Genomic DNA, 15285 nt, shown 5'->3' with positions numbered 1-15285 from the left:
ATGTTATCTTGCTTTCTCAATTCAATAGTCAAACCTAGCAAGAACTCTCATGATTTTTATTTAGCTAAGTTTATTAGCCTCTAGATCTCTGCAGGTAATTATACAGTATTACATGATAGATTGTTGCAAATAATTGTGGAGTAATTACTGATGATCTGCTGGTTTTGCTAGTTAGAAAAAGCAGAGCAAATATGTTAATCTTACAATAAATTAACCTCTGAAAGCAATAATCTAATGCATCAGATACTAAGAACAAACTACTTGCCTTTCATTCTAAGCAGCACACTTTGTACTTGCCAGAAAGATACTCCTACTACAAAAATACCATATTAGGATATGTAACAGCAATCCTTATCCTATTTTTTCCCTGTCTTCAAATAATTACTTTGGTATTGTATGTTTGCCTTCTGTTAAAATTGCAGTTTCTTTTTCTTGTAAAATCTTTCTGACCTGAGAAACTCAATACAGCTAAAACCATGAGGAATCCATATTTTTTTAAGTATTCGAGATTTAAATATATTTTCCCCAAACATTAGAAAAATATGGACATTTTTGTTTAAGAAATAAGGGGATGTTTGTAATATGCAAAGAAAGATGATGGTATTTTAAAATGTTAATTATTCCTCTTTTGCAATATTATATTTCAGATGGAAAAGAAACAAAAGAAATCCTGGGGCCTGAAGCTCAAGATGATGAAGCTGGATGTATAGGTATTTGTCTAATTAAATTCTGCGATCTGTGCCCTTTCTCTGCTCCGGCCACCCCACAGGTTTTGTGGTTTGGTTTTTTTGGGGGGGAGTGGGGGGCATTTCCCCTTCGCTGCTCCAGCTGCCCCACAGGTTTGGATGGGTTTTTTTGTTTGTTTTTGTTTTTTTTGCTTGAGGCGGCAAAAAAGCCAGAGCCGGCCCTGTCTGCCTTGCAGCAGGGCGGTGCGGTGGGACTTCTGCACAGCAGGTCAGGGGATCTCGTGGCTTCAGCCCTGCAGGGCGTACCTGCTGGAGCTCAAGCCCCAGCAGGCATCTCCACCGGAGTTGAAGCCCCGAGCTCCGGCAGGTGCCTTCCGGCTCTCAAATTCCTGAAGATTGTCATATGCGGCTCAAAGAGTCAGTAAGTTTGTCCACCCAAGGATTATTCGGAAATATGCTTGCATTTTTTTGATCTTGGTATACATATTTTAACCATAAGGTCAATACCAAAGAGAGCAAAGAACTACTTTACAGTATGTATGGTGAAAACTGTCCCATGTCATAAATAGAATCTAGCGCTTGGATTTTAAAACAGGAAGACCTGTATGAGACTTCACACTGTGAGACAAATGGTAAAGCTTTACCTTCTTATTAAAAATATGCTGCACATTAATAACTGAGAATGAAGTATAGGATAGTAATTTACTGTCAAAGCTTTCACAGAATGCATTTCATGGCAGTAAGTATAAACTGCATGAATAATGTATTCAAGCAAATATTTACTAGCAACTATTTGTCATGCTATAGATTATGTAAAATATTTAACTGTATTTTTGCTAATAGTGAAATACAGTTTTAGTGAAAAACAAATGAAGTTGATCATTGATTGTGCCAAGCTTAAACCTAGATGATTTGGAACAGTACTAACTAGATCCAGAGCAAACTGTTTGAAACCTCTGGACAAACCCTGGTGAACAAGCTACTCAAACTCTCAAGCAGCAAACTCAAACTCTTCAGCCAGCAAGCATGCTTTTCAATGAAAATCTGCATGAATATGTCCTATGGGTTTGCACTAATGAACAAACTTTAAATATAATTAAAAATCGTGTCTTGAAGGCAACAAATTCAGCCTTGCAATTGCAGGACCCAAAGAAGCTGCAGGAATGGCAAGTGCCATTCAGAATAGGATCACTCAGTCATGACCAAGAATCCATCATTTTATCCTAAGATTTTTGGGAAAGTTAAGTGGAACAAAGGAGCCTAACATGGACAAAGTTAGGACTTTTAAAAAAAAGTCCTAATTTTGTTTTTTGTCTTATCTTTTACGAATCTGAAGATGGAGGAACCATTCAGGAAGGGAATCCACAATGAGAAAAAAACATAATGCCACCATTTAGTGGTTTGAAGGGAGGTTTTGATAATTGCGACCTGTCGGTGATTTCTTTTCAGTCTGTATACTTTATAAGGCAAACCCTGGGTTTAACTAGTGTGGTGGAATTGATTGTTGTTCCAAATAGGTGGTTTCTTTGAATGTGCCTATTTAGAAATTAATTACATCTTATCTGTTCAACTACTGTTGATTTCAGGAAATCCACATGCAATGCCTCGTTTTGATACATAATTTGTGTGATATTGAACAAAATCTCTTAGAGACACTGCCAACTTGAAATCTAGTCAATATCTAAAAGTAGTTTAACACATGTTCCTCCAACTCTGCTTACTAATTTTTGTGGTTTTACAACCACATTTTCCTATTTCTTCCCCCAATTGCTATGTGAAGACAAACACAGACAGGGGACAGTGACTGACTAAATAACTGAGCCTGCAAGGAAAACGGTGAAAAATTATATAAACAAACTTTGTGTTGGTGTCCCTTTAACTTCACTATGCCACAGTTTCTCTATTTGTAAAATTGGGCTAAAACTCTTTTATCTCACAGGGTTTAACCTGAGACTTAATTAAGATTTATAAAGTGCATTGAGATCCTTGAATGGAAGATGCTATAGAAGTGCAAAATATTATTGTCATGTATGTATTATTTTAAAATGTTTTCATATGATGTTGAAATTCCGTTAAAGTTTTTTTTTATTTTAGTAAAAGAAGATGAAGGTGATTCTGAAGTAGAAAATGAACAAAATCATGACCCCAATGTTGAAGAATTCCTTCAACAGGAAGATACGGCTGTTATTTACCCTGAAGCACCTGAGGAGGACCAGAGACAAGGCACACCAGAAGCTAGTGGTCAGGATGAAAATGGTAAATATTATTTCACTAATCAGTAGTCTTTACAAAATGAATTACTCTGAAAGGTTGACCTAGAAAGTCCCTATATTTTAGAAAAATAAGGATCCAGGCATCTGTTGTAGACCGTGTAGCTGTTGAAATAAATGGGAGTTCAAACCGCTGATTGTTATGTAATGAGGCTATAATCAAGCAGAAATTACTTTTATGGTTTCTGATTCTTAAATGTCCTTAGGTTTAGCATTAACTATTTATTTTTATGCTAGATTTTGATAATACCCTCTTATAAATTCTGTTTCACTTACTTGTCTTGTGTGAAAGTAACAATTGATACATGCGATAATTAAAACATTTGGGTTTTGATTTGCACTGGGAATTGTTAAGTGGAAATGCCAGTCTACAATATCGGAGTGTAAAATAACAGTCTAGAACTCCGTTTGATAATATATGCAAAGGCATAATAAAACAACATTTAAATAATTGTAAACTGATTGAGTCAAACTAGCAGACTTTCTGTAAAAGTAACTTGTGTCTCTGTAACTGGTTGTTTATTTGAAACATATAATAAAAATAATTGGCAAAGAGAATCTGCTAGATAATAATTCCTTGAAGATCTAAATAATATCTGGCAAGTTCCTTCTCAAAAGACTAATAAGAAAATAGGAAATACTGGCTTACATACAAAATTATCTTCTAGAATAAGAAACGGCTAAATAGTAGAAAGATAACAGCTAATGGTGGCTTTTCATAGTGGAGATAAATTGCAGGATAGATAAAAATTATTATTTACAAAAAATTAAATTATTTTTTTAAACTTAAAAACACAATTTTTAGTTGAAATCAGATTTTTTTATTTACATATTGCTAGTTGGTTCTTCCCATTTTATAACCTTAAATTGCAAAAATGGACGTTCTGCACTAATTTTCTTAATTCATTTCCTGATCGTTAGCAAAATTTCAGATTTTACATAGATTTTTTTTCTATTAAGAAGTTTCTTACTGGAAATTCATAGCTGTAAAGAAAAATGCTGATCTGAACTGAAAAGACAATTCCAGAGACTTATTCAAATCCTTACTGCAAGAACAACACAAACACAATAATTGATAAGCAAATAGCCCATGGCTATTTGCAACCAACATCATCCTCAGCTATGTTGAGACTCCACAAGTCAAGAAAACTGAAGTGCTTTAACCAGGCTATGCTCCATCAGCCATTTGAAGTCAATGGGACCTGTACTCCTAAAACACTTAAGCTCGGAATTTTAGAAGCACTAGGTACCCAAGTACTGGCGTAGTAGCCTAAGTGTAGGCTCTGATTTTTGAATATGATGGCCTGTCTGTAAAAAAAACAATTCAGTTACTTTGTTAATCTAATAAATGTAAATAACTTGTTGTGTTAACACCTAAGCAATTTTGTTTTGAAGTGCCAAGATTTTATGCGATGCAGAGAGATGTTTGTTTTTTAATAAAAATAAAATATAAGCTTCTGATGTTGCAAACACTATCATCAAACATGCGTAGCCTACTGAGAACTGTTGCACTAGCCAGGATGGCTATGGTTGATGGATGTGGTACCAGGCATCGTGTAGTGAAATTCCAAGATCTGGCTCAATCCTGCAAATCCATGAATACTTGGGGCAATGCTAGGTAGGGTCAGGTCGTGCACCCCTTTGCACATCAATGGAGAGATTGATAGCACACTGTGCTGGGATTTTTTTGTCCATCCTGGCATCATGGCTGAAAAACATGCAGTGCTGCTTTTCAGTGTAATGAGCAAATGAAAGAAGGACAGATCTCTGCAAGATTATGACATTTCACACTAGAGGAGATTTTGGAATTAATTGATAAACTCAACATTAACAAGTCACCGGGACCAGATGGCATTCACCCAAGAGTTCTGAAAGAACTCACATGTGAAGTTGCGGAACTATTAACTAAGGTTTGTAACCTGTCCTTTAAATCGGCTTTGGTACCCAGTGACTGGAAGTTAGCTAATGTAATGCCAATATTTAAAAAGGGCTCTAGAGGTGATCCCGACAATTACAGACTGGTAAGTCTAACGTCGGTACTTGGCAAATTAGTCGAAACAATAGTTAAGAATAAAATTGTCAGACACATAGAAAAACAAACTGTTGAGCAATAGTCAACATGGTTTCTGTAAAGGGAAATCATGTCTTACTAATCTATTAGAGTTTTTTGATAAAGTCCCTCACCAAAGGCTGTTACATAAATTAAGCTGTCATGGGATAAAAAAGAAGGTCCTTTCATGGATTGAGAACTGGTTAAAAGACAGGGAAAAAGGGGTAGGAATTAATGGTAAATTCTCAGAATGGAGAGGGGTAACTAGTGGTGTTCCCCAAGGGTCAGTCCTTGGACCAGTCCTGTACAATTTATTCATAAATGATCAGGAGAAAGGGGTAAAAAGTGAGGTGGCAACGTTTGCAGATGATACTGAACTGCTCAAGATAGTTAAGACCAAAGCAGACTGTGAAGAACTTCAAAAAGATCTCACAAAACTAAGTGATTGGGCAACAAAATGGCAAATGAAATTTAATGTGGATAAATGTAAAATAATGCACATTGGAAAAAATAACCCCAACTATACATACAATATGATGGGGGGTAATTTAGCTACAACAAGTCGGGAAAAAGATCTTGGAGTCATCGTTATGTTTATGCTTAGGATTTGACACTAACAGTGCATATGGCGTGTCTTTAGCTGCTCCAAGTCTGCCTATAAGAAGGTCCAGGTTTCTGATCCATATATACAGGTAGTACACAGGTTTGATAGATCCTGAAGTTTGGCCTGGTCTATACTAGAGAGTTAGTGTAAGCTTCCTACCTCTCAGGGCCCGGGTGCACCCTCCAGTGGCATCAGAGAATTGGTATGCCCATCGGAGAGTTGGTCGGGCAGCCTGGCATGCAGCTGCGCAATTGCACAATAGCAGTTCAAACCTCCAGAGGAGGATTAAGCGAACAGCCAGTATCCAGGCCTCCTGCCTAGGGTAAACGGCAGTAGTCTATGGCCCAGGCCCTCTAGATGTGGGCTTGAGGTATTACAGTCTATGGCCCTGGCCGCCTGGCTGGGGTAAATGACTATAATCTATGGATCAGGCCTTCTGGATGGGGCCTAAGGTTCAGGCCTCCTAAGGTGATGGCCAAGCAAACAAACAGTCTTCTGGCCTAAAGGTTTGTGTACAACCATCCCCGCATATGGATTTTCTACAACGACAGAACCCCTTACGTCACTGTACTAAGTGTCTGTGCCAGTGGTACTCAACCTTTTTATAATTGTGGACTGCACGCCACAGGTTAAAAACCATAGAGCCCTGCAGACATGTGGACTCACCCCCGCAGCACCTCCTGCTGGTTATCCTGGGAATTAGCTCAATCCAGCCCAGAGCGCCCTCTGCAGGCTGGTGATCCGCCTTCCTACTACTGGCCCCCGTGTCCCTCCCAGGACCCCAGTGCCTCTTTAACTGGGTCTCCCCCTCCCAGGGGAACCCCCACCCCACTCTCCCCACTTTGCCTCAGTATTGGCTACTGCCCAGTCTCCATCTAACCCCTGTTCACTGGGGCAGACTGCCATATCAGCCACTCATCATCAGCAAAGGACTTTGGACCTGCTGCCTTTGCCTATCCCTGGGCTGCCCCCTGCATCCCCCAGTACCTCTTTGGCCTTACCCTAGGCCGCAGCCTGGGGCTTTCCAGGCAGGAGCTCCCCCAGCTCCCCTACCTTTCCCCAGCCCTGCTCCACTCTAGGTACCTTGTCTAGCTCCCTGCAGCCAGGCCTTCTCCCTCTACAGGCAGAGGGAGACTCTGGGCTCCTGGATCACTGCCTCTTATAGAGGCCAGCTGGGCCTGATTGGGATCTGGCCACAGCTGGGCCTGCTTTCGCCCAATCAGCCCAGGCTTCTTGCCCCAGCTACAGCCCTCTCCTGGGCTGTTTTAAGCCCCAGAGAGCAGGAGCAGGTAACCACCCCACTACAAGCCCCTTTTTCCTCCTGCCCGCCCACACACACAGTCCTCTATGCCCAGCACCCCCTGCCCAGAGACCCCTCCACAGAGCAGGGCGAGAAGTGGAACGTGGGACTGGGCAGCTGGAGGCTGGACCACAGTGCAGGACTGGACAGCCGGACCCCGCAGCCAGGACCCGGCTGCCGGGGTCTGGGAAGCTGGCAGTTGGGACCCCACCACTGGGCAGCTGACTGCCAGGACCCCTCCACTCAGGGCCAGGCAGCTGGACCCCACCACCCAGGGCCAGGCAGCTGGCAGCTGGGACCTGGATCCCTCCGTGCCAGGCAGGCAGCTGGACCTTCAGTGCCAGGCCAAAAGCAGAGTGCCCAGTGCAGGCCGGCAGCCAGGACCCGAGGCTTGGGGCCAGGAGTGGAGCCCCACCTAAGACCTGAGGGTGCCACAAATCCCTAGTTCCCAGTGCTTCCAACCCCTTCACTGCCCAGAGCCCTGTCCCAACCTGCCCAGAGACCCATTCTCCACACCCTGCCCCCATGCAACACTCACCAGCCCCCTGCTGGAGGGAGTGCTCCAGCAGGCTGCCAGATATGGTCTCCCATTCAGCCAGCCAGCCTTGCCCCCGCCAGCCCAGAGCGGCAAATTTTGAATATTTTTTAGCACACAGCTGGGCCATAGGTCTACACTACAGCGTGTGTAGTATCGATGTACCCCAAGTCTCAGTGCAAAAACATTTTTGCTTCCGTAAGTGAGACATGGACTTCATGCAGGAGGCTGTAAGATATTTTCATCAAAGAACATCCAGTTTGCTGAAACTATTTGGACTCTGTCCGTAGCCTAGATAAATGAACTCATCAACACTCACTGCAGCAGTCAATTCCACCTGCACCAGGGGTTGTGGTGGCCCAGCTCCAAAATTCATGCCATGAGGCATTCAATCCCATAGTAGAGACAACATCTTGGAGACCAGGGCTGAAATTCTCTGACTTCTCCACTAGCAGGGCAGCCTCATTAGTGTAGTCTTTGTCAGTGAAAACTTCTTGACCGACCTTGATTCTGACGTGTGGAGCAGCAAGTCCCAATATCTAGTTGATAGCTTCACAGAATAATGCTGGGAAGAGAATGCACCCCTGCCACAGACCTGGGGTCATGGAGAAAGCTGTGAACCACTACACACGCTCACACCAATACCAGTGTGAAGAGTGCACACCAGATTTATCTAAACACCTGGATAACCACCTCCTTTCGGGGCAAGGGAAAGTGCTGACATATCACTGAACCAGAAGCTGCTCTGATGTTGATATATGCCACATGGAGTGAGTAGTTAAATTTTCAGTGCAGATACCAGAAGCCAGAAGTAAGGACAGTGTCTATAGTCAACCATCCAACAGGGAAACCTGATTGCTGTGGAGGACAATGTTTGTTAAGGAGTGGCTGCATCCTACCAAGACAAATGTGAACAAAGACCTTTCTAGAGACCAATAACAATGAGATTGGCCTGTAGCTGCCACACTTGGGGTGAGATCCTTTGCTCTTGTACAGAGACTCTATCTCCAGGTGGACACCTGAGGCCACGTCAACGTCGGCTGTTCCGCCCTGGCAGCACTGCCAGTGGCCAGTGCAGTGGCCTTATTGGAGTACATAGGGAGTACCGGTCACAGTGATGCCCCCTTCACACCGCTCATCGGCCCCTGCCTCAGTGCAACAGCTGACAACACCGACGGCACTGGGCTTGGTGCACTCGGCATGCTTGGAGGTCAAGGCAGAGGAGCCTGCACCTACCCCTAAGCCTCCCTTCCCTCCAGGGGAAGATGCCCCAGGGCCTCCCCCAGCAATACAGTTCTCATCTTTGGCCCCGGACAAAGCAGTTGCGGGACCCTCAAGGACCAGCCTGCCAGACAATATTAAAGAACACCAGGCCCTTCTTTATCGGGTGACCAAGAACTTGAGCCTGGAGGTGGAAGAAATGGCTGAGCAGGCTAACACCTTGTTTAATGTTCTGTCAGCCGCTACCCCAGCCTGTGTCACACTACCAGTGTAAGACGATGTCCTCAAAATTGCCAGGGCCCTCTGGCAAACTCCCTCATCCATCCATCCCACCTCAAAAAGGGTGGAAAAGAAATACTTTGACCCGGCCAAAGGGTTTGAGTACCTTTACATCCACCCTCCCCATGGGCTTGCTGGTGGTCTCTGCAGCTAATGAAAAGGATAAGCAATTACATACCAGCTCAACACTCAAAATAAAGAGGCTAAAAGATTGGACTTGTTTGGGAGGAAAATTTATTCGATTGGCAGCCTGCAATTCCACATCAGTCCCTCCTAGGGAGATACCATTTCAAATTATGGCACTTCCTCATAAGTTCAGGCAGTTTCCCCCACAGGACTTGGCCCAGGAATTTGGCACCCTGGTGGAGGAGGGCACCACAGTGGCTCGGTGCTCCCTCCAAATGGCATGGGACACAATGGCTAAGGTGGTCTTGGCAGCTGTGATTATGAGGCGCAGCTCCTGGCTGCAGACCGCCAGCCTCTCCCAACAGCTGCAGACCTTGATCCAAGACTTCCCATTTGATGGGATCAATCTTTTTTCAGAACAAACACATGCAAGGCTGCATGGGTTGAGGGACACTTGGGCCACCCTTTTCTCATTGGGCATGCATATGCCGCTATCTGTGAGAAAGTAGTTCTGGCCATCGTCACCCACCGCTAAGGCCTTGGCAATCTCACCTGCGCAGTTTGGCCTAGCAAAGCACCCAAGGGGCAAGAAGCATTAATTTTGAGGGTGAAATCAAGAGTGATGCTCTAGTCACCTCCCAGGATGCACCAGGATCCATTCTGTTCTTTCATCAACCATCTTCATCCCTACCGTTCATCCTGGTTGCGAGTTACCTCGGATCGTTGTGTGCTGGAGATAGTGTCTCAAGATTACACCCTGCAAGACCTTGAACTCAAGAGTCCATCTCCATTGGCACTGCTTGTGAGTCACCTAAAATGGAATCGATATGAACAAGCACTCAAAGAAGAAAAAATGGTTACCTACCTTTTCATACTGTTGTTCTTCAAGATGTATTGCTCATGTCCATTTCATTACCTGCCTTCTGCCCCTCTGTCGGCAAGAAGGAACTGAGAGGGTGTACGGTCGGTGGTGCCTGATATACCGGCCCATGAGCGCAGCACTCGAGGCACCACTGCCAACCCTACAGATAATGCTAAGGCAAAAATCTATGACTACCGAACATGTGGGCACGCACATACCTGGAATGGAATGTCCAAGAGCAACACATCTCATAGAACAACAGTTTTGGAAAGGTAAGTAACCATTTTTTCATCCCAGTGTCTGCAGCCATGTGGTTCACCAGGTCACATGGCATTGGATGGTTGTCAGCAGGTGCATAGTTGAATATGCTTTCATAATGTGTTTTCCTTCTGTCCAGGACTTGTCCATCGAAGCAGAGTGAGTTGCCTGGTTTTGTGATGGGGTTGTTAGAAGGCTGTTTATGGCTGCCAGTCAGGAGTGCGATGATTCTGTAGGCAAGATGCAGATTGTTGTACTTTAGGCTGTCCTCTGCTTCATTGGCCAGGAAGTTGATATAGATCTCATGGTCATGTTTTACCCCTTCCCCCAAGGTCCTGCCCCCACTCCACCCCAAGCTCTGCCCCCACTCCACCCTTTTTCCCAAGGCCCCACCCCACCGCCTCCCGCCCAGTTCCCCCTCCTCTCCCAAGTGTGCCCCTTCCCTGCTCTTCCCGCCTCCTCTTAGCACCTCCTGCACTCTGTGGAGCAGCTGATTGCAGCAGGCAGGAGGCACTGGGAGGGAGGGAGAGGAGTTGATCAACAGGGTCACCGGCAGGCACCGGAGGAAAGAGGGGAGCTTGGCTGCTGGTGGGTGCTAAGCACCTGCTAATTTTTTTCTGTGGGTACTCCAAGGCTGGAGCACCCATGGAGGTGGCACCTCTGCTTGTTAGTGACACAAAACTAAGCAGCTTGTGAGACACTTGAAAAGGATGCAGTGAAACTGGAGAATTAGGCAGCATGATGGAAGACTAAGGGTGGGATTTTAAAATGCACCTGATTTATTCGGTTAACATTTTGTCATTGACTTCACTGGAAGCAGTGTTAGGCCACAATGAACCTTTTAAATATTCCACCCTAAATGTAATTTAAACAAATGCAAGATACTGTAATACACATTGAGTGGTACTCAGACTGGAGTGGAGTGTATTCCCACATCACTCTGCATCACTTAAAAATGAATTATAAATGGGACAGAAAATAGACATTATAGAAAGATGATGATAGGAGGACCACACCTTTATTATTGTGTTCAGTTTTGCTCACCCCACCCAAAAGATAGGCAGAGAAGAGATTGAAAGTATCTACAATAGGGTACCAGAAACAGTAGGTTTTACATAATTAACCTGCAAATATAGGCAGAGTTGTGGGGCTCATATGAGGGCATTGCCACCCCCAAACTGCAAGCTTCAGGCACAGGGCTGGCTTTATTAACTGCGGGACCCAATTCAAATACCCGGCGGCAGTCTGGGGCTTCAGCAGCACTTTGGCGGCGGGAGGGTCCACTCTGGGTCTTCCGCGGCACTGAAGAACACCCTCCCCCACCCCGACCGCAATACCACTGAATTGTCGCTGAAGACGCCAGAGTGGACTGCCGCCAGGTGAGTTAAAAAAATAATTAAAAAGACGCCTACGGCACAGGGCCCTGACGTGGGGCCAGTTTCTGGGGAATTGGGCAAATCAGCCTAAAGCCGGCCCTGCTCAGGCAGGCAGCCTGAGTGTGCAATGTCATGAGTTCTGCAGAGGAGACAGGAGACTGCTAACAGCTTGTGTTTCTGAGGCAGGGAGTCAGAATTTTGTTTATAAAGAGAGTGATTAACAGGTGATTAAGATAAGAAAGGGCTGATAGGATGTTTCCTGAAGTTAAATGATCTGTTCCAAGCTTGGTGAACTGCAAAAAGTAAAAAGCGACAAAGAGTCCTTTTAGTCTATAAGGTGCCACAGGACTGTTTATCGCTTTTTACAGATCCAGACTAACATGGCTACCCCTCTGATACTTGCAAAAAGTAAGTAGCCTATATGATAGAAAGTAACTAGATTTTTTCTACAAATGTTTCAATTGTACTCAAGAGGTGGTAACAAAGTTACTAATATCTTTCTTTGACAAGATAACTGACTTTGTCTAAAAAGGAAATGCAGTAGGTCCAATCTACCTGGATGTCAGTAAGGCAGTTGGTACGCTTCCACATGAGAAATTGCTAGTTAAATTAAAGAAGATGGGGATTAATATGAGAACTGAAAGGTGGATAAGGAACTGGTTAAAGGGAAGACTTCAGTCGGTCATACTGAAAGGTGAACTGTCAGACTAGGGGGAGGTTACTAGTGGAGTTCCTCAGGGATCAGTCTTGGGACCAATCTTATTTAACATTTTTATTACTGACGGCACAAGAAGTGGGAGTGTGCTAATAAAATTTGCAGATGACATAAAGTTGGGAGGTATTGCCAATACCGAGGATGACCAGAATATCATACAAGAAGATCTAGATGACCTTGTAAACTGGAGTAATAGAAACGGAACGATATTTAAAGTGCAAAGTGCAAGGTGATGAATTGAGGGACTAACAGCAAGAATTTTGCTATATGCTGGGGGATTTATAGTTGGACGTGACAGTGGAGGAGAGAGAGAGCTGGGTGTATTGGTTGATCACAGGATGACTATGAGCCGTCAGTGTGATGTGGCTGTGAAAAAGGCTAATGCTGTCCTAGGATGCATCAGGTGAGGTATTTCCTGTAGAGACAGGGAAGTGTTAGTATCATTATACAAGGCACTGATGAGACCTCTTCTGGTGTATTTTGAGCAATTCTAGTCTCCCATGTTTAAGAAAGATTAATTCAACGTGGAACAGGTGCAGAGAAGGGTTACTTGGATGATCTGAGGAATGGAAAACCTATCTTATTACTCAAAGACCTTGGCTTGTTTAGTCTAACCAATATGAGGCTGAAGGGAGATATGGTTGCATTGTATAAATACATCAGAGGGATAAATGCCATCGAGGGAGAGGAGTTATTTAAGTTGAGCATCAATGTGGACCCAGAACAAATGCATATAAATTGGCCATCGACAAGTTTAGGCTTGAAATTAGGCAGAAGTTTCTAACCATCAGAGGGGTGAAGTTCTGGAGCAGTCTCTCAAGGGAAGCAGTGCCGGCGAAAAAACTAACTAGCTTCAAGACTGAGCTTGATAAGGTTATGAAGGGGATGGTATGATGAGACTGCCTACAATGGCATGTGACCCATTGGCAACTGCCTGTAGCAAAAATCCCTAATGACTGGAGACTGGACACTAGCTGGGGAGGGCACTGAGTTACTACAGAGAATTCTTTCCTAGGTATCTGCCTGGTGGGTCTTGCCCACTTGCTCAGGGTCTAACTCAGAAGTCGGCAACATCTGGCATGCAGCTCGCCAGGGTAAGCACCCTGGAAGGGCGGGCCAGTTTGTTTACCTGCTACATCCACAGGTTCAGCCGATCGTGGCTCCCACTGGCTGCGGTTCACCGCTCCAGGCCAATGGGGGCAGCAAGAAGCTGCGGCCAGCAAATCCCTTGGCTCACGCTGCTTCCTGCCACCCCTATTGGCCTATGATGGCAAACTGCAGCCAGTGGGAGCCACAATCGACCGAACCTGCAGATGCAGCAGGTAAACAAACTGGCCCGCCCTGCCAGGTTGCTTACCCTGGCGAGTCGCGTGCCAGAGGTTGCCGACTCCTGGTCTAACTGATCATCATATTGGGGTCAGGAAGGAATTTTCCCTTGGGTCATATTGGCAGAGTCCGTGCATTTTTTTACCTTCTTTTGCAGCACGGGGCATGGGTAACTTGTAGGTTTAAACTAGTGTAAATGGTGAATTCTCTGTAACTTGAAGTTTTTAAATCATGATATGAGGACTTCAGAAACTCAGCCAAAGCTTAGGGGTCTATTAGCACGTGAGGTTCTGTGGCCTGCAGTGTGCAGGAGATCAGACTAGATAATCACGAAAGTCCCTTCTGACTTTAGTAAGAGTATCTGAGTAAGAATATACATTACAATTTTAAACCTAACCAGTGTCCCATAAGAGACTTGGCACAAGATGTCAGAACATGCAAGTATTAGAGCTGAGTGGGTTTAATACTTATTTAATTTTCTTTCTTGCTATAGCAATTAGATACAATGCTCATGTCAGATATTTCTCAGCTATTATATGCAAAAACACTAGAGTTTTCAGTTGCCTAAGTCAGTAGTTCACAACCAGGGGTACGTGTACTCCTGGGAGTTTGCCGAGGTCTTCCAGGGAGTACATCAAGTCATCTAGATATTTGTCTATTTTTACAACATGCTACATAAAAAGAACTAGGAAACCAGTACAGTCTAAAATTTCGTACAGATAATGACTTGTTTTTACAGCTCTATATACTGTACACTGAAATGTAAGTACAATATTTATATTCCAATTGATTTATTTTATAATTATATGGTGAAAATGAGAAAGTAAGCAATTTTTCAGTAATAGTGTGCTGTGACACTTTTTTGTATTTTTATGTCTGGTTTTGTAAGCAAATAGTTTTTAAATAAGGTGAAACTTGGCAGTACGCAACACAAATCAGACTCCTGAATCACGGTTAAAATTGCGCCCCTCCCCCCCATCTGAAATGGAGCCCCCCTGGGCAAGCACGGAATTTGTCCCCTCCCTCCCATACCCTGCCCTGTTGGCTTGACTGGAGCTGCCACCCTTTCTCCCCCCCCAAAATATAACAGTCAAACTATACCTATGCCTGCAAATATGAGCATTACTTACCCTGAAAATGCAAAGACTAAGATGGGACTTAGCTGAGAGATACAACACTACAAAGAATATAGTGAAAATTGATCTAAGTCTCCTCTTTTCTTTGTCCCTCTGTGCAAGAACAATGGAACACTCGATAAAACTGAAAGGCAGTAAATTCCAAGCAAACAAAAGGAAATGCTTCTTTATGGAGCATATACTCAACCTGTGGTATTAATTGCCACAGGTCATCAAAATAAATAATTTAAAAGTACTTTCAAAGGTACTGGCTAATTTTATGAGTATTAATAACATTTGTAGTTATGCAAGTTAAAATAACAGTCCATGGAAATTTACATCTTGTGCTTCAGGGTATAAGATCATGATCAGTGAGGATCAAATAGAAATTCTGCCCTCTCCCTTGCAATAGCTCTGCACAGTTGGATAATTGGATGATGGCAAGAATTGCCTTCCATTTCTTCTGAAGCATGAAGGATAGGAACTGCCAGAGGCAGGGTACTGCACTTTATAGATCAATAGTCTGATCCCATATGGTAAATCTTACATTCCTAAAACCAGG

At 43.9% G+C, this 15285-nt stretch overlaps 1 protein-coding gene across 2 annotated transcripts in view; it reads left to right on the top strand.

Annotated features, from left to right (window-relative positions):
• Positions 1-15285, top strand: part of ZEB1 (zinc finger E-box binding homeobox 1) — a 251417-nt gene that overhangs the window by 194614 nt on the left and 41518 nt on the right. For both annotated transcript variants that reach the window (XM_050939020.1, XM_050939021.1), the window contains exons 3-4: positions 648-710; positions 2781-2942. In XM_050939020.1, coding sequence (XP_050794977.1) covers positions 648-710; positions 2781-2942 — 225 coding nt within the window. The remainder of the gene's footprint in view (positions 1-647; positions 711-2780; positions 2943-15285) is intronic.

The sequence above is a fragment of the Gopherus flavomarginatus genome, chromosome 2 (genome assembly GCF_025201925.1).
Source record: "Gopherus flavomarginatus isolate rGopFla2 chromosome 2, rGopFla2.mat.asm, whole genome shotgun sequence".
In the NCBI taxonomy this organism is placed as follows: Eukaryota; Metazoa; Chordata; order Testudines; family Testudinidae; genus Gopherus; species Gopherus flavomarginatus.
This window is presented reverse-complemented; position numbering and strand designations above follow the sequence as displayed.